Below are 27883 nucleotides of genomic sequence, written 5' to 3'. Positions count from 1 at the left end.
TATTGTTGTAATACTGCAACTATTTTTTGTTTTCCTGAAAATGTTTGATGTATTTCCCGAATCTTCCGGAAACAAGCTAGTAAATTCCACAGGTTTTGTAACATGTAAGATGTTAAAGACAAAGTGACAAATGTTGATGTACAGGAGGATAACTATTTGAATGCTTTACTCCATTGTGTTGCATTACATTTTTTTGTTGTTGACTGGAGCTTAAACTTTGAGTTTTCCTCTACATAAATTATACATTTTCCACTATACAATTATGCTGAAAAGTAGTAGTACTTCACCTGAGTACTATACATCTCTTCTCTTATCTTTCTAAACTATGTTTTCAAGGCAAATGTGGTTCTTATTACACCACGGCATTTATTGAACAGGTTTGTAACTTATTGTACTCAACTTTATGCTTTTTAAATAGTTCTACATTTACCCAACCAAGGTAAACGAAGGAGAAAATAATCTCACCTTTAGTTGGATTTTAAAGGCAAGGAGTCCAGCCCATACCACCTGCTACTTTTTCATCTTGATGCTACTGCTTCCTGGTGCCTCGCCTGACATTTTCACACGCCTATTTCAAGGCTGCTGCTTAAAGCTTCTTCCTTTCTTTGGTAATTTGTGTTTTATTCTGAAAGAATATTTGACCGGAAGTGTTGTTATTGCTCTGCCTGTGGCGCATGATAGAAAACTGCTGCTTCCGCGCTTCTTCCTTGTTTATTTGGTTTTACACAAAAAAGGACCCTTTAAAGTTATTTTTTTCTTTCCCCATAAACGGGAATACCTACGCCACAAGATTCTTAAGTGAGTTGAATCTTTGTTCGTATTGTTGTTATTTAGCTATCAGCGTGACAAGCTTTGCTAAAGTTCAGAAAAGTTGAATCAGAGTTAGCGGCTAATGTAGCTAACGTTAGCTTAGTTAAAGTTAGACGTCGAATCGAAACACAGGTGTAAATCAATGTGCTATTCTGTTACAACAAGCACTGGTCTAACCAAAAATTAAATCCGCCCCCAAGGTACATTGCGCACAGGTTGTCAATAAAACCCTTTCACCACTACCGCCAGTATTGTTAACGCAACGTTGACGCTGTTTTCAAATCGGCTTTTCCAATCCATCAACGGAACCAGTCAACGTGGCGGTCATCAATATTTGTAGCGTGAAGTCACCAGAAGCAACTTTTGTCCACACAGATCGCAAACTTCTGGAAGTGCTCACACGGCGGAAACTGCCGAAGTCTGATCCGACATCCCAACCAAGTGTGCCTTTGAGTTTCGGTCTGAATGGCCACAGCTGCAGAGGAGCCTCCTGAGCTGCAGGGCCCCTCTGGAAGTAAGTGCTAAAGCTGTGTTTTAAACCAAAGTCTCATGAAAGGGTTAACGTTAGATCAGATGTGTTTGACGTTCAGTAGATGATAAGCCAACCACCTATACACTGTTTACTCTGTGGCCAAGTTGTTAAGCACACCAATGTGTTCAAACCTTTTTGGTGTTATTGACTCGAGTGAATATGGGGTTGTTAAATTATAATGAGAGGTGTAACTATTTCACTGTTATGCCTGATTGAAATAAACGTTATGGACCCCCAAAAAAGAGTAACATAATGAGTACAGGAGACTGCATTGGTGTTAAAAAGATGTATTGGGTAGATGTACTTAAATATGGATTAAGCCTATTAACTGGGAGAAAATTATCAGCAGGAAATGGGGCCATTTCACAAGAACTGTTAAAAGGGAACTCCAGATTTCTTGTATCACCAGATTTCTTGTATCATGGTTCTATTAATTTGTGGGATTTATATGAGAGGTTAAAAAGATGAATGGTCAAAATCAATGCGAAATATGCTCACTATTATTCCCTGGTATTGGTTAATCTAAAAAAAAAAGAATTGTAATCCTACATATTTGTGCGCTCTTGATGACATTCATTTTTCATTTTCAAAGTAAAGTCAGTGTTAAAAATTGAGAAACAGAAATTGAAAAGTGGATGCTCACACCATCCTCTTGTGTCAGTTTTTGACTCCCAGGAAAATAATTTATCTATAATTTCATTATAGATATCAACACATCATTATCCTTCATGAATTTACTTAAATAGTGATATAATACTCATCTAATTTTCTCTTTTACATTTCTTCCCCTTTTCACTCCAGATTCAATTGGGACCCGAAAAAATGGTTCTGCCGAGGTAAGAAGTAACTGATCCGGTTTCAGGAAATGCGCAATGTAGCTCTGTGACGGTTAGGAAACACATTGCGTATGTCTTTACAGTATTTGCCGATATTTAGCTGACACACCCTTCATTGCTTCCTCTTTGAAACATTAGGGTATTACTTTGCAACAGGCTTTGTTTTTTTCCTCTGATATTCTATTCTTCCAAAATGTTTGTACTTAGAGTCCAAGCACCAGTTACATGTCCCCGGCCATGAAAAAGACAATTGGACATCGTGGAATTGATCGCACTGGGGAAACGACGTACAAGAAGGTGGGAGATCAGCTTTTTTCGACCGAAGTCCATTTACGTTTCCCCCCCAAAAAAATCAATTTCTTTATCTAATAATTTAACTAAATATTTTTTACAATTTGGCATTTGCCCTTTGTCTATAGGCATTTACAAGGTGAGGTGACATCCCCAAATCTTGTTTTTTCTAACCAACATTCTAAAAATTAAGACAACATTTTAGAAAAGACTAATAAGCATTATTATTAAAAATAGCCAGAGATTCATTTTTTTTAAAGTATTTGTTGCAGATCTTTACTCACTATTATTTTATGAAAATAAGTTAAACCATACTTGTGAAGATGACTTATGATTGTTTACTCATGTATAATTGGAAGAGATATCTGAATTTGTCATTTGAGTCATGTCAGTTTGCTTTTTCTTTCAGACAACATCTTCAGCACTACAAGGCGCCATCCAGTTGGGTATCGCGCACACAGTGGGCAGCTTAACTCAGAAGCCTGAGAGAGATGTGCTGCTGCAGGACTTTGAAGTAGTTGAAAGCATCTTCTTTCCTAGGTAAAGTTGTAAGATATTGAGTTAAATATAAATGATTAAGAGGAAGTGGTTCGGTCTGTATTAAATGAGTACTCCTTTACGTAACCTCCTAGTTTTCACTAATTATCTGCCTCTTGCTTTTACCTGCAGTGAGGGCAGTAACCTGACACCTGCCCACCACTATGGAGACTTCAGGTTCAAGACCTACGCCCCAATGGCCTTCCGGTATTTCAGAGAGATGTTTGGCATCCGACCTGGTGACTACATGGTATTCTTGTTTAATCTGCACCTGTAATATTTTGAAGAAAGTGAATTAACTGAGATGAAAGGGGTAAAAGAATGAAGCCAGAGAATGCGTGAAAAGTGTGTTGACACACCCGGGTTGGGACTGTTTACAATGTAGAGTCATAGAGGGCTTGCTTTTAACCTGCAGTCATAGTTCTTTGGTTTCTATAATATAACATTCCTAACTACTGCATTCTGGTCTGCTGACAGTACTCCCTGTGTCATGAGCCGATGATTGAGCTATCAAACTCTGGGGCGAGTGGATCTCTATTCTACGTCTCCAGTGATGATGAGTTCATAATTAAGACTGTGCAGCACAAAGAGGCAGAGTTTCTGCAGAAACTGCTCCCAGGTTACTTCATGGCAAGTACTAATTATTACCTTTAATATGTTCCCCTAGATATTTTTCACTAACTACTTAAATACTGTAGACAACATGATGAATTATGAGAATAATTAACAATGACTATAGTTACTTTACATTAGTCAATCATGACTTTTTTTCTGGTCAGTTGCACAAGTTGCTATTTTGAAATTTTGTGTTAATATTTTACTTTCCCTCTTCTATCCTCTGCCTTTTTTTAGAACCTGAACCAGAACAAACGTACCTTATTACCAAAGTTTTATGGACTCTACTGTGTCCAGGCAGCGGGTAAGAACATCCGTATAGCAGTCATGAACAATCTCCTCCCGAGCGCCGTACAAATGCACTTCAAGTATGATTTAAAGGGCTCCACCTACAAGCGGCGGGCCTCCGCTAAAGAGAGAGAAAAGTCTGTGCCCACATACAAGGACCTGGACTTCCTGCAGGACATGCAGAACGGGCTGTTACTGGAGGGGGACAAGTATAGTGCGGTTTGCAAGACCATCCAGAGAGACTGCCTGGTAAGAACTACAGCTGTAAGCCTGACTAAACATTTAGGACAAAATCATCAGGTCATGGACTATTAGTACTACTATCTACATCTTTATCATTTTCTTTCAATCTTTTTGGGATTCACTGGTCTCTTGTGTTCCTTGTTTTCAATTAAGCTTCTGCAAAGCTTTAAGATTATGGACTACAGCCTTCTTGTGGGAATCCACAATGTCGATCAAGCGTTTCAAGAACAGGCCAGCAAAGCGGCAGTGGCCGGGGCTGTGGACCACCGGAAGCCACAAGGCCAGAAGTCCCTGTACAGCACTGCTATAGAGGCCATCCAGGCTGAGGCAGGGAGCATGGGATCACCGGAGACAGAGGACCAGTGAGTGCCCGGGTTTCAGTGGGCGTGTTTAGAGTAATGACGGAACACTAAATTATTTTTATTATTATTTGATTCGACAGAACGGGAGGAATCCCAGCAAGAAACTCAAAAGGGGAGCGGCTGCTGGTGTATATCGGTATTATCGACATCCTGCAGTCCTATAGGTAAACCACACACTTGTCTGTGTATCTATAAAGCCTGTGTTTATTATTAGATTCAACTTTATTGTCATTGTACGGGCACTGAGACAACAAAATGCAGTTCAGCATCTTACCAGAAGTGCAAGAATCCAAATAAAGTGCAGATTATATCTATGTGGTGTATATATAAACAAGAAGAATATATACAGTATGAAATATACAGCACCATCTGCTGTCCGTGTGGAGCACAATGACTACACAGCCTACAAAGCAGAAGCGGCACGTTTTATTGGCCTTTCGTGGTCTGCATAGGAAGTGTTCAGGCATATTATTGAGTGTAATACAGGCTCTATGTTTTGTTTTTCAGATTAGTAAAGAAGCTTGAACACTCGTGGAAAGCTTTGGTTCACGATGGGGTAGGTTACATCCTTTCACCTCAGTTAATAGGGTTTAAATTAGTTTGAATTTGAGTTTCTGTAATCATTCCTTCTTTGTAGGACACTGTATCGGTACACAGACCCAGTTTCTATGCAGAAAGATTCCAGAAGTTCATGTGCCAATCAGTCTTCAGGAAAATCTCACGTAAGTACATATTGTATCCATTAAAAAAACGTGAATAAATACTGTGCTAGGCACATGTGTTACTTTCATTGCCTTTAAACACAGGCATCATGGTGCAGTGACAGATTGGGAACCCTGTCGGAAGCAGTGTTTCACAAATGCAAACGGTTGATCAAACATTCTGCAAACCGCAGATGATTGCCACTGCCTTCCAACAGCAGTAAAGCGTGACCAGACTAAACTGTGCTGCATGTCGTCACACCTCTCTCTTTTCTTGTCTCCCATCTAGCTAATGAAGGCAAAATGGGTCAAAAAGGAAAAACATATTTTAGCTTAATAAAAGTGGAAAGGGGGCAAATTTTAAATGAGTGCGCCTTCCCCACATTGACGGACAATAATATTAGGGGATACATCTACACATGCACAAAAAATGCATTTCCACACCATCAGACGTGCCCCTCTGCCCACTGGGTCGCACTATTGCACAAGGCCAAAATCGAGCCCATAATGTCACTCTCATTTCATGGCCTCTTAATTAATACTTTTCCTCTTGTATCTAGTAAAGACCTCGCCATCTAAGAAGCGGCGTAATCTGCCACATGGTCCTTTGAGGAAGCCAACAGGCACTGGGCCCTTTCTGATGACCCAAACAAGTGGCAACAGCCAGCAGTCTTTCCTCCAACACCAAGTCAGCTCTGAGAACAAAGAAGAGACCGAAGGAGACAACGGTAAGAACCGGATTTCAGCTTAAGTGTTGAAATTGAGTTTAGTTTTTGCATAAATGCAGTCCTCAAGCATGTACCGGTATGTGTGTGTCAAGGGCTTCTTGCACAATACAGTATCAACAGTTTTCCCTCCCGTTCCATCCAGTCATGCAGTCTGTGCGTCCTGACCTCCTACCAAAGACCTTGCCGCCCAGCAACGATGCTGGCAGCGCTACTGAAACCCCCGTCTCCTCCTCCTCCGCCTCCTCTGAGAACCATGGATGTGTTGCCACAAGTCAGCCTCTGCCTCATCCTCAGGACGTGAACATTAACAACACACAGGCCAAAGACCAGGAGCTCAACTCCCTAAAAAAGTAAGAGGGAAGACACATTCTGATTAGGCTTTTATTATGAGAGCTTGTCAGAGGTAGCTGCATTATCAAATGTGTTTAGGTCCATCACAGGTTAATAATTCTTCAAATTTGTAATATTTATTACAGTTTACTCACAGATTCAGATTAAAGTTGATCTTGCACTATGCCAGAATTAATCATAATGGTAGTTATTAGCCGTGCAACAGCTCTGTACACATCCAACACCACACACGTAGACTAGCTGGGTTTCACTATGTTGTGGGTGATGAAGGCGGCTTAAGAGTAAAGGGAAAGTGTTTCAAATTGTGTGATGGTTGAATTCACTTACCCTGGTCCTTTTGTTGTTTGCAGAGCTCAGTACGACGAGGATGTGATCTCACTCAATGACATTTCACCTAACGCAGGCAAATGTGCTGTAAGTTGCTAAAAAGGATTACATTTCATGTGATGGATTTAGCTTTAGTTTGTTTTATTTTCTCCTAACAATGTTCATTGCCTTTGGTCTATAGGTCTAAATGAATGAACTTAAATGAACCGAGACCAACTTGGAGGATGTCACGGCCGTGGTTGAAATGTAATTACTCCACCTGGTTTGACCGAGGTAAAGTTTACAGCACCTCGGCAAAGTGGGACATTAAATGTTGTGGCTGTTATTGTTTTGCACTATGAGTGCCAAATCTCAGCATAGTATGAGCATGTCAGTGGGTGGTTTTGTCCTGACACTAGTAATTGCGGGTGCATTGATCTGTTGTTATTGAACACTATTCATCTCATAGCAATGCTTCCATGCAAAAACAAACTTCAGTTCTCGAAACTCAGCCGGCAATTAATTGTCTTTTTTTTTAGAATTACTTCAACTGTGTTTAACAGATGCTGTAGCGCACCGCTGAGCGCACTCATCTCTGTAAAGTGTCTGTCCCGCCACCCAAAGGGCCGAGCCCACACTAGGGCTCCTGCTACATTGACTTGGATGTCTTCACACAAAACCATATATTTGGTTTGGGAACATGTACAACTTTTTTTTAAAGCAATTTCCGCGTACATTGTTGGGACGCTGAGGTTTTTTACGCCTACTCTGAATGTGCATCGTGCTGGAAGAAGAGGTGATCCTCACCTTGTGGCTTTTATTTAACCAACTGTTAATAATCAACTGTGAATCCTTAACGTCACCTCATGTTCAGGTTAAAGGGTTTTATTAAAATATTTTTTATACTTACACTGTACAGTTTTATCAGTTTCAGATTTGTTTGTAGACTGGCTTTTGTCTAAATGTGACCAAAGAACTAATACTCTGTCAGTTTCCCACTGATTGATGATTGGAGAGGATTGACTTACAAATTGACATGGCTGAATGAATAGAAACACTTAGTGTCATTACATGGTACAATCACTAAATTATGTTATTTTTAATGGTAACATAGTAAATGTTTGCATTATAAGCAGGTGTCGATATGTTGCAATAAAATGGAATAAAGGCCGTTTTTAAAAGAGGATCAAACGTTCTGTTTCAGAGTATTCCTATTGGTTCAGCTCAGTACACAGTAATAACGTTCTAACACTGCAGCGCTGGAGAACATGATGGGATTTTTATATAGTCATGAATAACAAAAGATCGTCGGCATTGTTAGGGTAATTTTTGTAAAGCCTCGGAAGCTAGTCTCCACTAATTTCAGATTGCATAACAATAACACTACTGGTTTTTGGTCCACTCCAAACTGCGCTACTGAAACAGAAAAGTAATGGCAGCAGTATCAGTTTGGACCTGAAAATGTAGTGATTTGCACAATCGCCTGTCAAAGAAAGTGACAGCTTCTGCAACTTGTTCTTATGGCACATGAGTGTAAAAACATTTTAGTATGTTTGCTTTTGGAGGATTTTTTAATGTGTTTTTTTTTCTTGACTGTTGATGTCTGTCCCTTGTTTTCTTGATTTACTTTCACTAAAGTAACCAGGAGTGACCAAAAAGAACTAGCGAAGGATGTACTGGTCAAAATAAATGTAGAAATATCTGTTGGTTAGAGTTTGGACTTTCCTGCTGAATCTTTAAAACTATAAACATGGGTGGAACAACATTTCTTTCATGTATTTTTTAATTTACACTCCCAACTATTTCTATACCAAGTTAAAAATCTATGTTCAAATTTTAATATATGGATTACTCAAATTTGAGGCATCTATTTTTCTCCTCTGTACTCTTGTCAACCAGATATGAAAGTGGATATTTTCTCACCAATTAACATGTATGGTGGTTTGATTGTTGTATTTTAAGCTTTTTCTTCTTCTATTAAAACATGGGTTTTGCATCAAGTATTTCCTTAAAATGAATCAAACGATGTTGTAAGTAACATAACCTTTTTTGCTGGAATTTCTCAAAGGGGATCTGTTGTAAATTCACTTTATGTTGATTTGTTGATCGAATCGAGCCTCTGTCCTAGGCTGATCTAGTAAACCTAGTAATAGAAAATGTGTCCGCTTCATGGGACACGTTATCCAAATACATCAATTTTCTAGATAGCCAGTAGTTAAGGTACAGTAGTAATCTTTTTTTTTCATTAAGAAAACATGGCAATAGCTACCTGGGTGTAAAAGTACAAAAGACAAAACTGGTAGATGTATTAATAGTTGTTCAGTTAGCACTAACAATTAATGTGCACTGCTTGAATGTTAAAATGTTCAATGTTTCAAAATCTGAAATGTTTGCGAATACATGTTTAGTGTGAAAGCGACATTTAATCAATAGCTTGAAAGATGCTTCAACTATGCAAAAAAATACAGCATTTTTACTGTATTCCTGAAAGTATAGAGAGTGGTGCAATATGTTAGATGGGATAATTTTCCATTAAAGAAAAGGTAAATGTGCTCCATGTTGTTTTCTACATCCTGTTGATGGTATGTGGATGAATTTTACTCTGCTTGCTGTTGTATTTCAAACTATGTCTTATGGTATGAACTTCAAAGCAGATAAAAATGCAGCCTATGAACCAAACACGTATAAAGTCGTATGCATAGTATGTATTACTCAATGTTTGTTAATGGGGACTATTGATTGAAAATGTGCCTTTAGTTGAACATGCCTATATAAAAAGGCGTGCAACTGTAACTGGGTTAAACCTGTCTTTGTTGTACCCATTAGTAAATCATCCTGTGACATTTTCTTTATCGTGGTTTATTGATCTTCACATTCCTTTGACTTATACATTAAATGTGTGCACAACAGTATGCAAGGATCACAAAAATGCCTTTTACCAAAAAATATATTTAGTTTTCTCTCTTGCTCTTATGTTTTTTTTAAACTTATAAACTAGAGTAATTAAATATAAAAAATAATGTTGCTTCTGTTTGATTATATTACATTATAAAGATTGTATGTTTTCAATTGTGTTATGCAATATGACTGCTACACAATGTAAGACAATATTGATGAGGTACCTATACCTTTTATATTTCTTGGTGTACTTCAACCTGGCAATGTCGCAGACTAATAAACACAATTTGATTGTTGGTTTGATACAATAAAGTCCTGTCATTAGTCAGGAATTGTAATTACTGAATAAGCCATATAGTTTCTCGATTTAAAACACACTACGAGAATACGTGTAACGTGTAAGGTAAGGGTTATATACTTTTTATGGAAATTGCATTCCAAATTATATTACCTTGGAGGTTTTATTTTGGATTGCCAATTCTAGTTTAACTATAAGATTTGATTGTATGCCATCTGAGTAAAAGCAAGGCGATAAACGTTTTTAATTTAGAAAAAAAGAAGAAGAAACTGAAAAGGTTTGTAAGTGAAAAAAAATTGAAAATGAGTAAAATAATATTAGGCCAAAAATACTGGCCAATCTCCTTTCGCTTTGTTCAGTCCTTCTCCAATAGCGGCGGAGGTTGCACGATTACGACAGACAGCAACAAGAAGTTTCCAAAATGGGGCTCGAAAGTACCATGGTCTGGTAAGAAGCCTACAAATGTCATTTTTTGTGCTTGTGGATTTGTAAGCGGTTCTAACGTAGACAAAATAAAGGATCTCTCGGTCTAGTCGATCTTTAATCTGAATTTATGAGCAAATGTCCCGGTTGAGGGGATCGATAGTTCACTGTGGACGGTTAGCCCGGCTAACGCAGTGTCGCCCGGCTGAGTCATTGCAGCTAAAGTAGCTTAGATTTGCTGTTTTATTAAAAGTATGTCTCGCTAAATGTGTCACATGACTAAAGTTACATTCCTAAATGACTTACTTTACAATACAGTTTTAAACTTTATAGATTTTATTCAAAGGATTTTCCGATGACACAATTGTTTCGACCGGTGACTTTCTGTTGAATCACCACTTTGCTATCGTTAGCCCGCCGTGCTAAGGCTGTGTTATGACCGTCACGACAGCATTTTAACTCTATTTAACACGGTGAATGTACTTCCCCGACAAGGAGGGCTAACTTCTCCCGTGGAGCTGATTGTGAAGATTAATTAAATGTAATACTGACATAAAACTAGTCACGAGGCCTATGCTAACTAACGTTAGCTCTGTTTCTGGTTGACGTGGGAATGACATGTCCGCTGGTTAGCAGCCTAACGTAACATATATAACGTTAACGCGTTCACGTCATCAGATCCACGTTGAACCTCTATTCCCCCCACAGTGTGGACAACAGTGAATACATGAGAAATGGAGACTTTCTACCAACGAGACTACAAGCTCAACAAGATGCCGTCAACATTGTTTGCCACTCCAAAACACGAAGCAATCCAGAAAACAACGTGGGCCTCATCACTATGGCAAAGTAGGTTATTCTGATACAAAAGGCGACAGGTTCTACACGTGTTCACCCTCACAGCAACACTTAAGAGCACAATTAGTTTTGTTGTACTTGGTGGCCGATGACTGATAGACGTGGATGCTTTGTTTTTGTTGTCATGCAGTAACTGTGAGGTTCTGAATACGCTGACACCAGATTCGGGTCGCCTCTTGTCCAAACTGCATGCCATCCAGCCCAAAGGAAAGATCTGCTTCTGCACCGGGATCAGAGTGGCTCATGTGTGTAACTTAGATTTTGTTCCACTTTTAAGCATTTGTTTCAAGCTGAAATATTTGATTGGTAATCTTGAGAAACCAGAAACTGTGTAAATGACGATTGTGATTGTTGGTACAGGTAGACAGAAAGGGAGGACAGCCAATGGTGGGACGGATTCATTGCAATCCTATGACTGGCACAGATTGAATTTTGTAATTCAGATTATATTAAATTACAACATTTCCTAGCATAGCTTTAATAGGCTATACCTAGTGATTCATTTATATAGAAGACCGTTTTAGTGCAGCAGCAGTTTTTGAGTTGCCATATTTGTTTTGTGTGTGTAGCTGGCTCTAAAACACAGACAAGGGAAAAACCACAAGATGAGGATCATTGCCTTTGTTGGGAGCCCCGTGGAGGATAATGAAAAAGATGTGAGTTTAAAGCCATTTTGTCCCAATCACAAATATTTTCCTACTAATTATACATCTGTTTAACACATTCATGTCCATGCCAATGTATGACCTTTCTCCATCTCAACCTTCTACTGTTCCACCTGCTGATTCTGCAGCTTGTCAAGTTGGCAAAGCGCTTGAAAAAAGAGAAAGTGAATGTGGATATTATCAACTTTGGTGAAGAGGTGAGGACGTCTTAGTTTAGCTACCCTTACACTGCTATAAGGCAGAGCATTATGTAATTATTACCATTTCCAAAGTTTTAAACTAACCTATCCTCTATCTACCAACTGTTTATTCAGGAGCTCAACACAGAGAAGCTGACTGCTTTTATAAACACTTTGAATGGGAAGGAGGGGACTGGTTCCCACCTGGTTACAGTCCCTCCAGGACCCAGTCTGGCTGATGCGCTGCTCTCCTCTCCCATCTTGGCTGGTGAAGGAGGCTCTATGATGGGTCTGGGTGCAAGTGACTTTGAGTTTGGTGTGGATCCCAGTGCAGATCCAGAACTTGCCCTGGTAAGCTATATATATATTCTAGTTTAGTCCTAGAAAATACTTTAAACCGGTACCTAACACAAGGGTAATGTGAGACATGCTGTTTATATAGCAAAGATATGTATCAATAAATCCACACTGCTGCAAATAGAATGATAAGCAATGGCCAGCCTTGAAACAGACCAAGAATGCAACATATTTGAGATCTCCAGTACATGTTGACTTAGTTGCAATAACATTTTCAGTTTTAGAGCTTGAAGTGCTGCCTCTTTCCTTCATTTCTCACTGATTCCTTTAGGCCCTGCGAGTATCAATGGAGGAGCAGCGACAGAGGCAGGAGGAGGAGGCCCGCAGAGCTTCTGTTGCCTCTGCAGCAGATGCAGGCATGCCCACACCCAGTGCAGATGGTAATTGTTGGATAATTAACAAATATGGCGGTTCATTATAATTGTGAGTATTTGATAGAATGACAGTTTTGATCAATTTCTCTCACAGAATCAGAGGAGGCCTTATTGAAGATGTCTGTATCTCAACCTGAGAGTGGTGCACCTGTACTTCCTGACTTCAGCAGCATGACAGAGGAGGAGCAGATAGCCTACGCTATGCAGATGTCTCTTGCCGGGGAAGGTGAGTTCCATAGTTTGCGGTAATTTATGGGCAATCTAATTGCTGTTATGTTCTAAGAGAAGTTATTTTCCCTTGTTTTTGGACAGAGTATGGAGAAATGGACACAGCAGCCCCCATGGATACTGCAGAATCTGCCAAGGTGAGTAACCATGTTTTAAAGGAATAATTATTAAATGGGGCTCACCAGTCCCACTTGTATCCTGAATAGAGGTGGAAAGGGTGAACGACTTATTTCTTGCCTGATCGTTCTGAAAATAAATGAATTATCAATTAGTAAGAACAAATAAGCAACCGTTTTAGAAAATATGTGGTTCGTAAATTTCAAAGGCACATGTCTATACAGAAACCTGTGACTCCTACGGTGGATTTAGTGTAAACATTGTATTGTGTTTTTTGTTTGCCACTAATGGTAAGTCGAATCAACATATACTTGCAGCAACGCTGGACAGTATAGGACATTTTCTATTGGAAAATAATTGGATAAGCTAATATGGGGGAAATTACATTGCAATACGTGGGTTCATCCACCTAAGAATATTTTAAATCAAGGTGAGCAGACAGTTTGGGTATCTTAAAACCACAAAAGTCCTAATCAATTGTATCCTCTAATGTAATTGAACAGGAGGAAGATGACTATGATGTAATGCAAGACCCAGAGTTTCTTCAGAGCGTCTTGGAGAACCTTCCTGGTGTCGACCCCAACAACGAGGCCATCCGCAACGCCATGGGTTCCCTGGCCTCCCAGACAGGAAACAAGCCAGAAGGCAAAAAGGATGAAAAGAAAAAGAAGTGAGGGGCACACAAGATGGACACAGTCTTCAAACATTGGATAGAAAAGAAATAAACGAACAATTGCAGGATTACTTTAATATACCAAAATATTGCTGATGCATCATCGGACTGATAGCCGAGTATTAGACATTTAATACCATTGTTTTCTGTCAGAAACACTGATATAACAGTAATAAAGTATAGAATGACTAGTGTCAAATCTGAATACCCTCTAATATAAATTGATTTCATCCTAAAAATGTAATATGCTTAAGATGCAGGGCCTCCTGTTAAATTGCCTTTACCCTACATTTTGTCTACATGGTATAATTGACCTTTCCGATGAGCAAGAATTTGTCATGACAGGCGCTTAAACAGACACAGCCACACTCCTGTCATGTATGTGTGTTTTTGCAATAAAATCATTGTGTATATGTGTTGCATTTTGGTGTTTTTGTTGCTATCAGCACCTCATTGTTGACAGTGCTGAGAATGGTTTGGGAGACAAAGGGGTGTATTAAGAAACCACCGTCCGAACTTCAAACGGTTTTGCATGATGTTAATAATCGTTCGGTAATGACCTGTAGAAATGTTTAATGTGACTTAAGAGTAGAAATAAATGTACGTGTCGTCTGCAGCATCCTCCATGCATTTTTCCAACACTATCTTAGCCTGATAGGTTGTCCCTGGTCACGTGACAGGAAGCACTGCATTTTCAGCTGAAAACGAGCTAGGATAGTCGGGAATCGCATATCCAGGTAAACAATCAAAATACATGGAACATTAAACGAAAATCCCCATCCCAACCATCCTCTTTTGTGACATCGTCGACCCAACGATCCCCTGATTGTTATTGCTGTCAGACCATACCTCAGCGAATGGCTCCAGTTGTTTTTTTTAAATGGCGAACGCTAGCTAGTTAGCTAAATGACCCCTCTGTCTCGGCTGGAGCTCAGCGGCCAGCTAGCCATCCTCAGCCGGGAAGGAACATCGCTTGCTCCAAATGTCCGAAGTAGCTGCTCCGAGGCGCAGTCCGGCCGAACGGTTTATCGAAGGTCTACGACCCCAAAGCCTGTCACGCGCTACAAGCGTCACGGGCATTGGTTCCAATTCAATGCAACCGGGCGCTGAACCTGTTACCAGAGGAGGGGTTGGTTGCAGTAACGCCGCGGCTATCGCGCTAGCTGGCTAACCCGAATGCTAGTGCAGGACCCCGATAGCTTCACTACCTCCCCTGGTACCAAGCTAACCTGCTGTCGCTTGTTGATCCATGTCAAACGAAAGTGCATGCAAGATGGTGCATGCGCCGAGTGTACCTCGAACATATAAAACCATTTTACAGATTCTGATAATATCGCATGTAAGGGTTTCATAGCATACATCATTATGCTAGCTAGGAAGAGCAGAGGTTGATGCACAACATTAGGCAGAATTATGTTGATGTCTTCTGTTGCTAAGTCTGTCCATTCTTGGTTTCGCAGGAGTTAATCCCGGTATGGGGGACATGAAGACTCCAGATTTTGATGACCTATTGGCAGCATTTGACATTCCTGACATAGACGCCAAAGAGGCCATCCAGTCTGCCCCAGACGAGGCAGAGGGGCCCCATGGAGCTGCAGGTGCACCTCTGGGAAAGCCGGACGGTGTGGTGGGAGTTGGGTCATCCTTGAGACCGCAGAGTCCCTCAGACCCCCAGGCGGACACCTCAATTGTTAGTGTGATTGTGAAGAATAAAGTCTGTCTTGATACTGCTGATGGAGAGGAGGGAGACACGGACCAGGACCCCATTGATGTGATCGCAGGGGTAGATGTGGGTCCGAGATTAGGTGCGTGTGCCCCTGGGACGGCTGAATCTGAGGCTCTTAACCACAACGGTTTTGGGGCGTCTGGTGTGTCCACGCCTCTCGCCCTGAGCCAGACCCAGTCCAACGGTGCGCCGTGGTCAACAAACAACCCTAAAGTGTCTTCAGAAGCACCGGCTGCTGGCGCGGCCAAGTCTCATAAGCAGGGCGGGAACATTTTCAACCGACTTAAACCGCTTGTGGCACAGGGGTCTGGAGATCCGGTGGGCCGGGCCAGGAAGATGCAGCTCCTGCAGCAGCAACACCAGCAGCAGCAGGATACAGGTCAAGAGAGGGCAGATGGCGTGAAGGCATCATTACCTTTATCTTCCTCTCTATCGGCTGGGTCGTCTCCCCTAGCTGCAGGGGGCGCCGTCGGACTAGCCTTGCCGTTCTTTTCCTCTTCCAAGCCTTTGCTTCCCACTCCACCCTCTGCCCTGACTTCACACACGCTGCACTCATCACAGCCGTTTAACGGCGCTCCCAAAGGTGGCCCCACCAGATTTCAGCACCAGCTGATGGAGGATGAGGAGGATTCTGACCCTGATTTGGGGAGTCCACTGGTGATCCAAGAGAGCCCAGACTCGCCGACTTGCCCTCAGCTGAGCCGCCGCTACAAGTCTGACTCAAGGCAGCCCACGTCTTCGGCTGCGTCTCATCCTAAACCCGGGGACACTCCTTCAGTGCCATCTCTGACTTCATCAACACCCCAGTCAGGCTCAAAGGACAGTCCCCAGCTGGAGGACAGACATCCAGAACATGTCATAGAAGAAAGAGACTCACCAGAGAGTCCTGAACCAGAGATGCCAAAATCAACCACGCAAGCCGCAGCAAAGAGGTGCTCCAGCCCTGCGTTGGCCTCCACTCCTCCTCATACTGAACTGCGGGAGCCCAAAGAGGAAGAGGAAGAGATGGAGGTGGGTAATGGGATAGAAAAGGTCCCCGATGGCAAAGCGGACAAGGGAGAAAATGGGAGAACAACTGAGGAGAAGATGGAGATAGACAATGGTAAGCCTAAATCCCTGTCCACTGATGGAGGGGAAGCAGGCGTCCCGGCGCCCGCTGCCTCGGGAGCTCCGGCCCGCCCGCTAAAAGTCAGAATAAAAACGATTAAAACCTCCACAGGCGGAATCACCAGAACTGTGACGAGGGTGGCTCCTAAAGGCGGTGCTGCAGGAAAAGGTCTGGACCCCAAAGCTCAAACCGGGGAACGTAAGGTGTTGGGAAACAAGGCCCAAAAACTTGAAGCTTCCCAAGCTCATATCACGACAACCTCCCAGAAAGTAAGTGCTCTCAATGCTCTTCCTGTGTCTACACTGGCTGCCAGCAGTGTGATGCTAGCTGCCGCCACCAAGGTCCAAAACAAAATGGCTGCATCCGACAAGACCAAGGTCTCCGCCACTGCTGTCAGCATCACTAAATCGGCCGCTCTGCCCGCAACCCCCGCCGTGACCTCATCTCCCAAGTTCTCAGTAGCTGCTGGCGGGATCAGTGTGCGTACATCCACGGCAAAGACAGCCAACGGAGGTGGCAGCACCATCGTAGGTGGCACCCTGCAGCCAAACAAGCCCGCCTCCATCGTCAACAGCACGGGGGCCGTTATCTCCCGCAGCCAGTCGAGCCTGGTGGAGGCTTTTAACAAGATCCTGAACAGCAAGAACCTTTTACCGAGCTACAAGCCTGACCTCTCAGCACCTCCGCCACCCGAGTGGGGTCTCCCTCTCCCAGCCACCGGGTACCGCTGCCTGGAGTGCGGGGATGCTTTCGCCCTGGAGCGCAGCCTGGCTCGACACTATGACAGGCGATCGCTCCGGATCGAGGTGACCTGCAACCACTGTGCTAAGCGGCTGGCTTTCTTCAATAAGTGCAGCCTGCTGCTGCACGCCAGGGAGCACAAGGAGCGCGGGCTGGTCATGCAGTGCTCGCACCTGGTCATGAGGCCAGTCACTGTAGAGCAGATGATCGGACAGCAGGACATAACACCCATCGGTGGTAAGAAAGAGGTCACAGCGTACCATTATTTTCACTGCCAGTTGATGTTTTTTTTTAGGTATATGATTGATCTAATTATTTTGGTCTAAAAATAACTAATTAATCTCTCAGGACTTACTTCAATGGGCTTGTTTTATCCATCTATGAGTCGAAAGCGAATAAGATATTCAATTAAACGCCATATGAATATATGGAGGATTTTATTTTAAATAATTGTTCATCAATCTTTTGTTGGTCAACGATGAAGCAATTGACTGTTTGTTGCAACCATAATATAAGTTTTACATGCAGTGTGTTGAGTGCTTTAAGGCTAAGGCTAACATTCAATAGCTAAGGCTCATGCTGTCAATTGCCTTGGGTTTTGTGAAGACTGTAAATTAGTGAAAATATCCATCAAAAATTTGGCAAAACAAAATTAATTCAATCTTTTATCATACATTAGACCTGAAAAAACACAGGCTTGATATAACATGCAAGTATTCAAAAAGCGGGAACCAGATGTTTTGGAATTTTTTCTAGTTTTTGAGTAATCATGAAAGAACCACAGCAATAGGTTAGTCTTATAACATGATTCATCTTCATCCGGGATTCATCCGTCTCCTCCGATTGCTCACCTCTTGTGCCTCCCCCAGTCTCCTCTCCTTCCACCACGTCCGGGGGCACCGCCGTCTCTGCCAGCTCCAGCCCAATGAAGGAGGCCTCATCTCCAGCCACAGCTCCGCCTCGCCCGGTCCGCCGCGCACCCCAGGGCCCCCAAGCACTTATGCCCCTTCCTTGCAAGAAGGCCGAGGGGTTGCAGTACAACGGCTTTAAATGTCCGGAGTGCCAATCGCAATTCTCCAGCAAGGCTGAGCTGGTTACCCACTTCCAGCAGATCAGAGCTGCTCCCAACTCCGTGAGACTTTTTTGAATTGATGCTGCTCATACCTGACGGTGGGAAATGCTGGTGATCGATTGTTTGATATTCATCTTTTTCTGTTTCAGACATGCACGCAATGCTCGCCTCCCATGATGCTGCCCAACTCCTGCGCCGTGTCAGCCCACCAGAGAGTCCATAAACACAGAGCGCCTCATGTATGTCCTGAGTGTGGGGGCACTGCAAAGCAGGCCAGCTTCCAGACCCACCTGGAGGAGGCATGTCTGCACTTTGCACGGCGCATTGGATACAGGTGTGGAGACATTTCCCCAAACATCATTAAGACGTTAACAAATGCTGAATAATGGCTTATCCGTGGAAATTTGAGGAACATTTAAAAATTTTGGGGTGAGCTTGAATGCTCTCCTCACTTAAATTTAGCCTGTGGTTAAAATTCATATATCAAATAATTTAGAAAAGAATCACACATCTCCAAATTATTCAACTGCTGTTCTAAACTTTACAAAATTTGGTCTCGTGTAGTGTCAATAATTGGTTTTACTGCAGAACCTCCAAAAGTTCTGGAGTTCAGCAAGCTATGTGAAAATTGGCTTCTCTTTGTGCAACAGAAGGGATGTTTTTCTTTGAATTGACTTACTTCGAAGTTTGCCAATGATCCTTCTGCAGCTACTGGTGTAATTTGAGATGTTTTCGAATGTGGCTGTTTCAGGGAGTACACCTCTGACACAGATTAAACACGTTGGTGCTGCACTAGAGCCATAATACAACATACTCTGTACAGGTGCTCAAGCTGCCAGGTCGTGTTTGGAGGGTTGAACTCCATCAAGTCACACATTCAGACGGCTCACTGCGAGGTCTTCCACAAGTGCCCCAGCTGCCCCATGGCCTTCAAGTCTTCCCCCAGCGCACAGAGCCACATCAGCACCCAGCACCCGACACTCACTGGAGGACAGGCCAAGTACGTATCCGAGAAAATCATCGGAAGAAGATCTTTAGAGGCTGTCTGAAAATGATGCTCACACAATTGGAAATTGATCCTCTAAAATACCTGTATTGTTTTTGTCCTTTTGCAGAATGATCTACAAGTGTGTGATGTGTGATACAGTTTTTACCCAAAAGCCCTTGCTGTACATGCACTTTGATACTCATTTAGCAAAGCAAAAAGTGCATGTGTTCAAGTGTCCTGACTGCACCAAACTCTACGCCCAGAAAGGATCAATGATGGAGCACATTAAGGTGTGTTTATATTTTCAAAGTAGTGGCAAATCAGTACAAATGTAGAGGTTTATAGCTTTAAGATATTAAGTTGAAATAGGTATCCTATTGTACATTGTGAATGCAAATTGTGAATTATCCTTCTGCCTTTAAGTTTTTTCAGTGAATGTGGTGTCAACAGAGGCATACAGCCTTTTCTCACATTTGCCTTAGCAAGGCTCCTCCCAATGACTTAGTCCTAAATTCTACCCCAGGAACAGTTCTCTTTAAAGGGAGTCAGAGCCTCTCTTTTTTTGCCTATTTGACTTTAGTTTATGAATTTAATCTAGACTCTCCATTTGTCCCACTTAACTGTCGCCACGTCTCAGACGGCTCACAGAGGACCTTCAGCCAAACAGACGGAGACTCCGCCCGATGCCTCCAACCCCCCCTCGGCGCCGACCAACACTTCCGGCCCATCGGGCCTCAAATCCAAACCCTCTGGGAAACCAGACAACTCTGATGGAGAGGACTGGGGGCGGGAACGGGAGGAGGAGGACGAGGAGGACGACGAAGACGAGGATGATGCGGACGAGGACTACGGGGCTCCGGGGGGGAACTCGGCCGCGGGCGGCAGCAGTCAACCCCCCGCGCAGACCGAGTGGACCTGCCCACAGTGTCAGTCCACCTTCACTGACAACGAAGACTATCTGAGTCACGTGAGGACGGAGCACGGCAAGGTGTGGCACACTACCGCTATAACCGCTATACCCCATTGTGTTGAACCCTGTGATTACAGGTAGTGCACCAATTTCTAAAAGCAGAGGAAAGCTATTCATTTCCTGTTTGCACTGGAGCACATTTAACTGGGACTCACTGTCTTTTTAAAAAATTTTAATCTGATCTTTCTCCTTGTGCTCGTCTGCGTGCCGTCAAAGTTTCCTTGCCGTATTTGTGGAGGCACGTTCAGCACGTCTTCCAGCCTGAGACGTCACGAGCGCGTCATTCATGAGGGCAACAAAAGAGTCTTCCATTGCCAGTGAGTTACTCGCAGTCAAAGATCACAAACTAACCCATTACTATAGTTTGGCTAGAAAAGAAAAATCCTTGTTTGCTATGTTAGCGTACTTGTGAATTGCTTCAGCATGTGTCTTGGTCTCAATTCTTTAACCATAAAACTGATGTAAGAGATGTGTTATTAAAAGGTGTGTGATTTTCCTTTTACTTTGAAATTGGAATTTAAAAATCAATCAAACAGCGTATCAATAGAGCAGATTTAACCAGCGTGATTGTCTTTCAGATATTGCACTGAAGGGAAACGCACCTTTGGAAGTCGGTTTTTACTGGACAAGCATATTCGGCTCCATCACAGAACCACAGATGGACAGGTGAGACTAGATAGCTCATATGTCTGATAAGATAAAGCTGGGTCCCAATTCCATACTACAACACACACATTGAATAATTTGAATAAAAGTACAGTTAAGATCTAAAATGTACGTTTAGTCCCCCTCTACCTTTTTTCGTTTAATCAGGAAAGACCCATGACCAGGAAGCGAGCCGCCACAGGGGGAGAAGGACCAGGCAGCTCCTCGGAACAGGACGGCGAGGGCGCCCCCCCCGGGGCCAAGGCGGGGGACGAGGAAGAAAACGCCACCGAGGAAGGCGCCCCGGGCCCCGCGAAGAGAACCAGGGGGTCCGCCGCGACCACGTCGTCGGCACCCAACGAGCTGGAGGAGGAAGACAACGTTTTCCGTTGCGTCCCCTGCGGCTTCTCCACCGAGGACGGGGCGGAGTTCCAGCGGCACATCCCCCAGCACCGGGCCGACACCGCCTCCTTCCAGTGCCTGCAGTGCGGCGTGTGCTTCGCGTCCGCCGGCTCTCTCAGCAGGCACCGCTTCATCACTCACCGCGTGCGAGACACCCACGGCGAGGCGGACCGCGGCCCGACGCGCACCCACGGCTCCCCCTCTGGCGGCTCCCCCTCCGGCGGCTCCCCCCAGGCGCAGGGCGAGGACGCGGACGGGAATCTGATCTGCAAGGTGTGCGGCCGGCGCTTCGACAAGGCCTCGGACCTCAACACCCACTTCAGGACCCACGGCATGGCCTTCCTCACCGCACACAAGACGGACAAGCCCCAGTAGGGAGGCACTGACACTCGCTCCCAGCGAGGAGGTGGGCCGGGAGAATATGAATGTTGATCCTGAGGTGAAACGTCCTGCGCAGTCTTTTTTAATATTTTTTTTTTAAGCCACCATAAACGTCCTTTTTCTCTAATCTACAGCACCTGTTCCGTGCGATTGTAACTGCATGTTTGATCATCTTACTGGTCACTGACCTGAACACACCTGTGATAGACTCTCGATGAAAAGACGCTGGAACAGCCCCAGCCCCAGCCCCAGCCCCCCCCCCCCCCCCCCGAGTAAAGCATTTATATATCAGCCGTACTGTGTTTGATGCGTCTCGTCCACCCATCTCAATCACTCTGCCCTGACTGTAGCCACCTGTTTGATTTTCCTCAGAACGCACTTAAATACGTACACCTCTCACTGTAGTGCCGATATTTTTGTACCCGACCCATTGTTTGTGGTATTCACACTCATTCGCAAGTCCGCTGCCATTTTTCCCGCGGTGAGATGGGTTTTAACAGCTCCAAAAACTTTTAAAACTGATCTCAAGACCTCTGACGCATGAAGGGGAGGTTTGGGAGAATCTAACACTGATTTTTATGTTGCTAGAATATTTATTTATTACGAAACACATTACTGCTGTTGGTATTTGTGTGAGTCGGTTGCATCCAGAGACATGAGATGGGTCTCTGATGGCATTTCATTTGGAGACAAGGTTACTGGAGGTTCGTAACCTGTGTAGTGTGAACAGTGTGTGTTGTTAATCGTTAAGCTAGAAGAAGAAGAAGAAGAAGAGAGGCCAGGCTTCCTGCCAGTAGAATGTGTAGGTTTTTCCATGTAAATAAATATTACACTAAAAGAAATCCTTCTGGTTTTAGTAACTTGCTATGATAATGTGAATACGTATAGTATTTGTACTTGTACTGTTCCCTTTTTTTTCTCCAAACAATTTAAAAGAAGTCCCTCCCAGAGGTAGCTATACGTTGTAATTACAAAGCAGAGGGAGATACGGGAGGTTGTGTTGTCTTAATGTGTATGAATACAAACATTTATCTCTTTGAGACAGTTTTTTTTTTTATCTACAGATTCAGTGCTTGCTGTACTCACATTTCACGTTTCCAAAACATTCTTCGCGGTCACATGGTGGAGGCCTAAGAGTGGATTTATTTTTGTTTGCATCTTTTATATGTCATTGTATCATATTTATATAGTTCAATAGTGGAAATTTCATGTCATTTTCTTTCCATGGTTGTGGTCTGCTTGCTTAAATGCATTACACTTTTGTGCTGTTTTCAAAATAAATGTGTAAAAGAGAAGATTGACTCATGCATCTGGTTCATCTGCAGATTGGAGGGTTTTGTTTGCAGCTTCTTTCGCTTCCTTCACATTGTGAGAACCGATCTGCTTGTTCCAGTGAACCAGTAAACATGTATGCAGACCACTGCAATGGGTATAAACACCTTAAGTAGCATTTACTCAATTCAACCGTTTGTCTTCTTTGAGACAGCTTCATTTACCACTGAGTGGTTTTTTCAGTCTTTCTCCAACCCCCCCAGCTCCAGTCCCATCTTGCTCTCAGTGGGCTCCTGACATGGCATCTGTTCTTCAGATAGACTGAGAGGATGGTGGACTTCAATCATCAACTCGTAGATCAGAGTTCCCAGCAGCGCCCCACCACAGGGAGCCACTATGGGCACCCACCACCAACCACCTCCAGCCCTGCAAAGGGTTGGACGCAATCAGACTTTCCAGTGATCCTTACAGACATTATTTATCTGCAACCTCAGACATGCATATGCACCGACCACCTACTCCTAGGTTGAGGGGAACCGGGCTAAAACGCTATGAATTTGGAAGAGGGGGAAGGTGAATTGACGGGACCCTTGAAGTTTGACTGAAAGATATTAGAATATAATATTGTTTTCTAGTCAGAATCCCTTTAAAGAACGACACTCCCTACATAGTGTATTACAGTCAGTATTAATGCATTATTTCCACCTGCAATAGTTTATATATATAATAAAAATCTCCTTCCACTCCTATTAAATCAAACTTTAAATGCATCTACACGTGTTGAACTAATACACTTGGATTAACACGTGAATGTCTCAAGACAAAAGTCAAACTACTAACTTGAAAACCTCCTCTCCCCAGCCAGCGAGGTACGTGAACAGCCGAGGTCCAAAATCCCTGGCGGGGTTGAGGGCGTAGCCGCTGTTGGAGCCAATCGAGATGCCAATGACCAGCACGGCTGCTCCCACCAGGACGGGCTGAAGACCCTCAGGGACGTGGCTGTTCTTCTGGTCTCCGAGAGCCAGGACACACAGCAGCAGTGCAGCCGTGCCGATCACCTGCAGGTCATTGAGTTGTTAACGAACCGCGGCTGAGCCCCGAGTTTCAGAACAAAAGCGAGGACGTTGGAATCGAACTGAAGAGATTGAAACGTCCCAATGAAAAAGGGAGTGATGATGTCTGACCTGGTCCACGATTCCTCCCCACACACTGAGGTAGTCAGCAGGGTAGGTGGCGAAGATGCCCGCTGTGGCAGTGGGGCCCGTCACGGTCAGCTCACCTCCGCTGTACACCCTGATGGCATCTACAAGCACCTCGTCACACACACACACAGAAATATATTCTATGTTGTTGTCTTCAACAATACAAATAAGTGGTTGTAAGTGTCTTCTGCCTCGTGCTCTAATCTTTAAACAACACCGAGCGACATGATTCTTCCCCACGATGATGAAATGAATGTATCTTGCATCAACTGGGGCATCAAATGTTTTATTACTCCACAGATGGAAATACTCCACCCGAAGTCATGTTTGCTAAAGACTACACAGTCAATCTGATGTTGACAATTGTTTTATAACCAAACAATCAATGTGACCTGTTTTCCCCTGCAGCATTGGATCGGTTTGGGACTAAATGCAACACAGTATTAAAGATTGAACAAGCACGGTTGGTTTTTGTCCCAGATTGATTTCCCCTTTGATTAAAACTTTCACCCTCTACCTATACAGACTTTGAGTATTGTATGTTTGTCTTGCCAAGAGTGGGATTCTGATTCCAGTAGTCACTGTTAAAACTCACCGTAGTACTGAAGGCGGACGGTGGCTGCAGCCAGAAAGGCTCCGAGCGCTTGGAAGAACGAGTAGAAAGGCAACTTCATCCAGGGATGTCTCCCCAAAACACACAGGCTCAGTGTGACTGCAGGGTTCAGATGGGCACCTTATGGCCGGAAATAATCCAGAAGAATTAAACATTTCATTATAAGAAAAAAAAAAAAACAGTCTGGGGAATGAAATGCAAATGAGAATAGCTTCAAAAACCGCTGTGCGTGCACACTTAACATCAGCCATCAACATGTTTTGATCTGCAGAATGAATAATCAACCCAGCTCTAAACAAGAATAAACTTTAACATCCTCCTGCTGGTTAATAAAGCACAGAATGGTTTAAGGCCAAAATACATATTTGACATGGTGCCAACCCACAAACCAGCTCAACCGGAGGACTTGACAAAGTGAAACCTGATCTTACCTGAGACTCCACGAGACACAAAGACCCCAAAAGTTACTCCCATGGCAAAACCCAGATTGATTGACAGGTACTGTCCCTTTTTATCTTCAGTCGTGGTCACCTGGGCAACGGAGCCGCATCCAAACAGCTGGAATTACAGAGGACAAAGAGCTTGAGGAGAAGAATATATTTCAACCCGAGCAGAAAAAACAAAGCATGCAATCTGTGTGAAAAACGTTAAAAACTCAGTATTTATTATGCAACAAAAACATCTAATTATTCATTGTAAATACGATACATGTGTGCGTCAAATGCTAAAATAATATTACTTCAATAATTTAGCATTTTATTTGTCTCATTCCACTGTTTTAGTATTAATGTGTAATTTCTACCTTAAGTGACATCTCCACCGTTTGGTGGAGGCTTGTATTTCAATAACTATTTGGTGAGTGCGTTTTTTTTTTAGTATACTAATACCGCCCCAAAAAGAGAAAATTATAGAAATAATAAAGACATTAAAGGGGTACAGAGTGCATTTGGAAACTCAAGTATGTAAGTTGTGAAGCTTCGATTTAGGTCTGGCCCAGATAACGGGCCTTATCTTATCTGGGTGTAATCTCCCTTTTTATTTTTTAGAAACTTTAGTGCTAAGGAACCTGCTTTATGATTTGCAAAACCTTTATTGCCCTGTGATACAAACATCAGAGCTTTGTTCCAAATCCCTGATCCATCACCCACAGCCTTTATCCTCCCCTCCTCCACCCCCCCTCTCTCTTCCAGGCCAAAGTCCTCAGTTATACATTGTGTGGATTCATTATCTGCTTCAAAACAAGCGAGTAAGCAAGTCGTGGCTTTAGAAAACAATATGAAATATTTTGTTGGTGTGTTTGCTGATCAGGTGAGAGAAATTCATTGTTTAGTATCACAGCTCATGCTAAAGATGCACACGTGACACATCTTACATGTACCAAAGTGTCTCATGCAACTAACTGAAGTCTAGATCCATTAAAAAGTACTCACAATGAGGACATAGACTCCAAGGCACTCGGCCATGCACTCCCTGACCAGTTGGCTTCTGATCTGACATTTCTTGAGCAGCCTCTCCATCCCAGAGGTTTCCTCGGGTGAGCTTTCAGAGTCGGGACGCCGTTGCCAGGTGAATCTGACCCGTGTGGAACCACAGCGTCTGACTGAGCTGAGTCTGCCCTTTCAATGGTGGAGCTACGTCACACACTTTATGGCAGTGCTTAGGCGATGGTTCACGTGTGAGCGGGGCAGGAAAGTCGCTTACTTCGCTGGACATCTTCTTGCCTGACATGGTTGAAAGTACTCCAGTACTCCACAGAGCTGGACTCCTGCCCACCGGACCCACTCCGGCCCCCCGGCAAAGGTTGGCCGGGATGTCACCTGACAGGAATTGCATCTGATTGTTCTTCTCGTTTGATTGGTAGTTACATTTCATCTAAAACAAGACACATGCTTCCAATGAATTGCTGTGTAATGTGTAATGGTATTTTTTATGCCACATTGCATCTGAATGAATTACTTGGGGATAATAGCGGTAGATGGAAACGTCCTTAGCTTGCACCATGTGCTTGTAAAGTCATCATTGTCATTTCTGATAAGAATAATCACTCCCCTTATGCTCATGACTGAGATAATTGACACTGTTTATTTGAAGCATATCTTTCCACAGGATGCATCATGTCAAATGAAGGGGAAACAAAGCAAATTACTTCAAAGTGCATGATTATGCTACACGGTGCTCACCCTACACAAAGGAAATGCACTTTGATTGCTTTTTAAAAATATATAATTCAAGGTTTGCTTTAAAACTCATAACGTTGGAAGTATCTGCATGCAACACTGAACTTCCAATTGCACATTCAATTCTAAAGAAAAACAGGCACAGTGTTCTTAAGTTCATGTTGTTTCTTCCAGGCCTTTTGAAAATAGATTTTCTAAATAACGGTTTAGATGAGAAAATGATATGTCACACTCTCTTGATGAAATAACTGCCAGGACTGTTGCCATGGTAACATATTGATAAGGTACACAGATCCCAAAAAATCAGTAGACAAAGACATCAACTAAACATTTGAAGACAAAAGCATGAAGATATTTGAAAGAAGAACGAGTCTAAACTTCACTATAGCCTTAAAAATGTAATGCTTTATTAATGGGAACTGATGACTTAGGGTTTAAGGTTCCACACTATGTTAGTAGCCGAGTGAGGATACCAGCGAGCTCCACACTTCAGGATTCCTGAATGTTTCATAAAGTAGTTCAATAGAATAGTTCCCTCTGAAGTGGAGTATAAAGTGCCCTTTATCAAAGGAAACCTCCCCCGATCTGCACTCCCAGATTCACAACATAAGAGCGATGAAACCTTTTGATATATCACACATGAAAGAACTTTTATTACTTCATTTTCATTGAAAATAAGTCAAAACTCTTTCTGCATCTGAAGCACAAGGAAACCACAAACCTGATTGAAGCTGCAGCCACACAAATAAATAAAAGGACGTGTTATGTAATGAATAATTTTGAGAAGGCTGGAGAGATGGATGAGGAGGGTTTATGGTGGAATACGATAGAGCGATGAGAATAGGTGGATCCATTGCTTGATTAGATGACCTACAGTGATTAGGGCCTGTGGAGGCCGGATGCCAATTTAGAGGGA

General features: G+C 43.1%; 4 protein-coding genes across 4 annotated transcripts; 3 read left to right on the top strand and 1 right to left on the bottom strand.

Moving 5' to 3' along the window:
* The first annotated feature begins 631 nt into the window (after nt 1–631).
* On the top strand, nt 632–8600 carry LOC119218767 (phosphatidylinositol 4-phosphate 5-kinase type-1 alpha-like). The gene is made up of 16 exons (XM_037473421.2): nt 632–798; nt 1186–1324; nt 2144–2178; nt 2386–2475; nt 2879–3009; nt 3139–3256; nt 3484–3636; nt 3859–4158; nt 4306–4514; nt 4595–4678; nt 5022–5070; nt 5152–5236; nt 5776–5943; nt 6086–6293; nt 6645–6708; nt 6803–8600. The coding sequence occupies exons 2-16, from the start codon at nt 1276–1278 to the stop codon at nt 6806–6808; spliced, it is 1749 nt and encodes a 582-aa protein (XP_037329318.2). The 5' UTR covers nt 632–798; nt 1186–1275; the 3' UTR covers nt 6809–8600.
* A 1511-nt stretch (nt 8601–10111) lies between these two features.
* Nucleotides 10112–14083, top strand: LOC119218792 (26S proteasome non-ATPase regulatory subunit 4-like). Its single transcript, XM_037473487.2, has 10 exons — nt 10112–10243; nt 10928–11068; nt 11208–11322; nt 11647–11733; nt 11871–11939; nt 12057–12272; nt 12550–12658; nt 12747–12878; nt 12965–13017; nt 13501–14083. The coding sequence occupies exons 1-10, from the start codon at nt 10218–10220 to the stop codon at nt 13669–13671; spliced, it is 1119 nt and encodes a 372-aa protein (XP_037329384.2). The 5' UTR covers nt 10112–10217; the 3' UTR covers nt 13672–14083.
* Nucleotides 14084–14224: 141 nt separating this feature from the next.
* On the top strand, nt 14225–23190 carry znf687b (zinc finger protein 687b). Its single transcript, XM_037473345.2, has 10 exons — nt 14225–14407; nt 15131–17482; nt 18115–18377; nt 18467–18651; nt 19141–19317; nt 19433–19595; nt 19943–20293; nt 20492–20592; nt 20854–20941; nt 21089–23190. The coding sequence occupies exons 2-10, from the start codon at nt 15145–15147 to the stop codon at nt 21695–21697; spliced, it is 4275 nt and encodes a 1424-aa protein (XP_037329242.1). The 5' UTR covers nt 14225–14407; nt 15131–15144; the 3' UTR covers nt 21698–23190.
* Nucleotides 23191–23201: 11 nt separating this feature from the next.
* Nucleotides 23202–27564, bottom strand: aqp10b (aquaporin 10b). The gene is given in 8 exon segments (XM_037473488.2): nt 23202–23401; nt 23816–24033; nt 24160–24278; nt 24773–24910; nt 25222–25348; nt 26221–26324; nt 26327–26398; nt 26401–27564. Coding segments are annotated over 8 exon segments (1227 nt in total). The 5' UTR covers nt 26663–27564; the 3' UTR covers nt 23202–23214.
* Nucleotides 27565–27883: the final 319 nt, after the last annotated feature.

This window comes from Pungitius pungitius, chromosome 17, assembly GCF_949316345.1.
Source record: "Pungitius pungitius chromosome 17, fPunPun2.1, whole genome shotgun sequence".
NCBI lineage: Eukaryota > Metazoa > Chordata > Actinopteri > Perciformes > Gasterosteidae > Pungitius > Pungitius pungitius.
The sequence above is the reverse complement of the archived record's forward strand: the minus strand, read 5'-3'. Positions and strand labels throughout refer to the sequence as shown.

Coding starts and splice junctions, on each gene's coding strand:
- LOC119218792 (XM_037473487.2), top strand. CDS start 10,218: ATGGGGCTCGAAAGTACCATGGTCTG. Junction 11,069..11,207: donor GGCCTCATCACTATGGCAAA/GTAGGTTATTCT, acceptor GTTGTCATGCAG/TAACTGTGAGGTTCTGAATA. Junction 11,940..12,056: donor TTATCAACTTTGGTGAAGAG/GTGAGGACGTCT, acceptor CTGTTTATTCAG/GAGCTCAACACAGAGAAGCT.
- LOC119218767 (XM_037473421.2), top strand. CDS start 1,276: ATGGCCACAGCTGCAGAGGAGCCTCCTGAGCTGCAGGGCCCCTCTGGA. Junction 1,325..2,143: donor GCTGCAGGGCCCCTCTGGAA/GTAAGTGCTAAA, acceptor TTTTCACTCCAG/ATTCAATTGGGACCCGAAAA. Junction 3,257..3,483: donor TCCGACCTGGTGACTACATG/GTATTCTTGTTT, acceptor GTCTGCTGACAG/TACTCCCTGTGTCATGAGCC.
- znf687b (XM_037473345.2), top strand. CDS start 15,145: ATGGGGGACATGAAGACTCCAGATTTTGATGACCTATTGGCAGCATTT. Junction 17,483..18,114: donor GGACATAACACCCATCGGTG/GTAAGAAAGAGG, acceptor TGCCTCCCCCAG/TCTCCTCTCCTTCCACCACG. Junction 19,318..19,432: donor CTCACTGGAGGACAGGCCAA/GTACGTATCCGA, acceptor GTCCTTTTGCAG/AATGATCTACAAGTGTGTGA.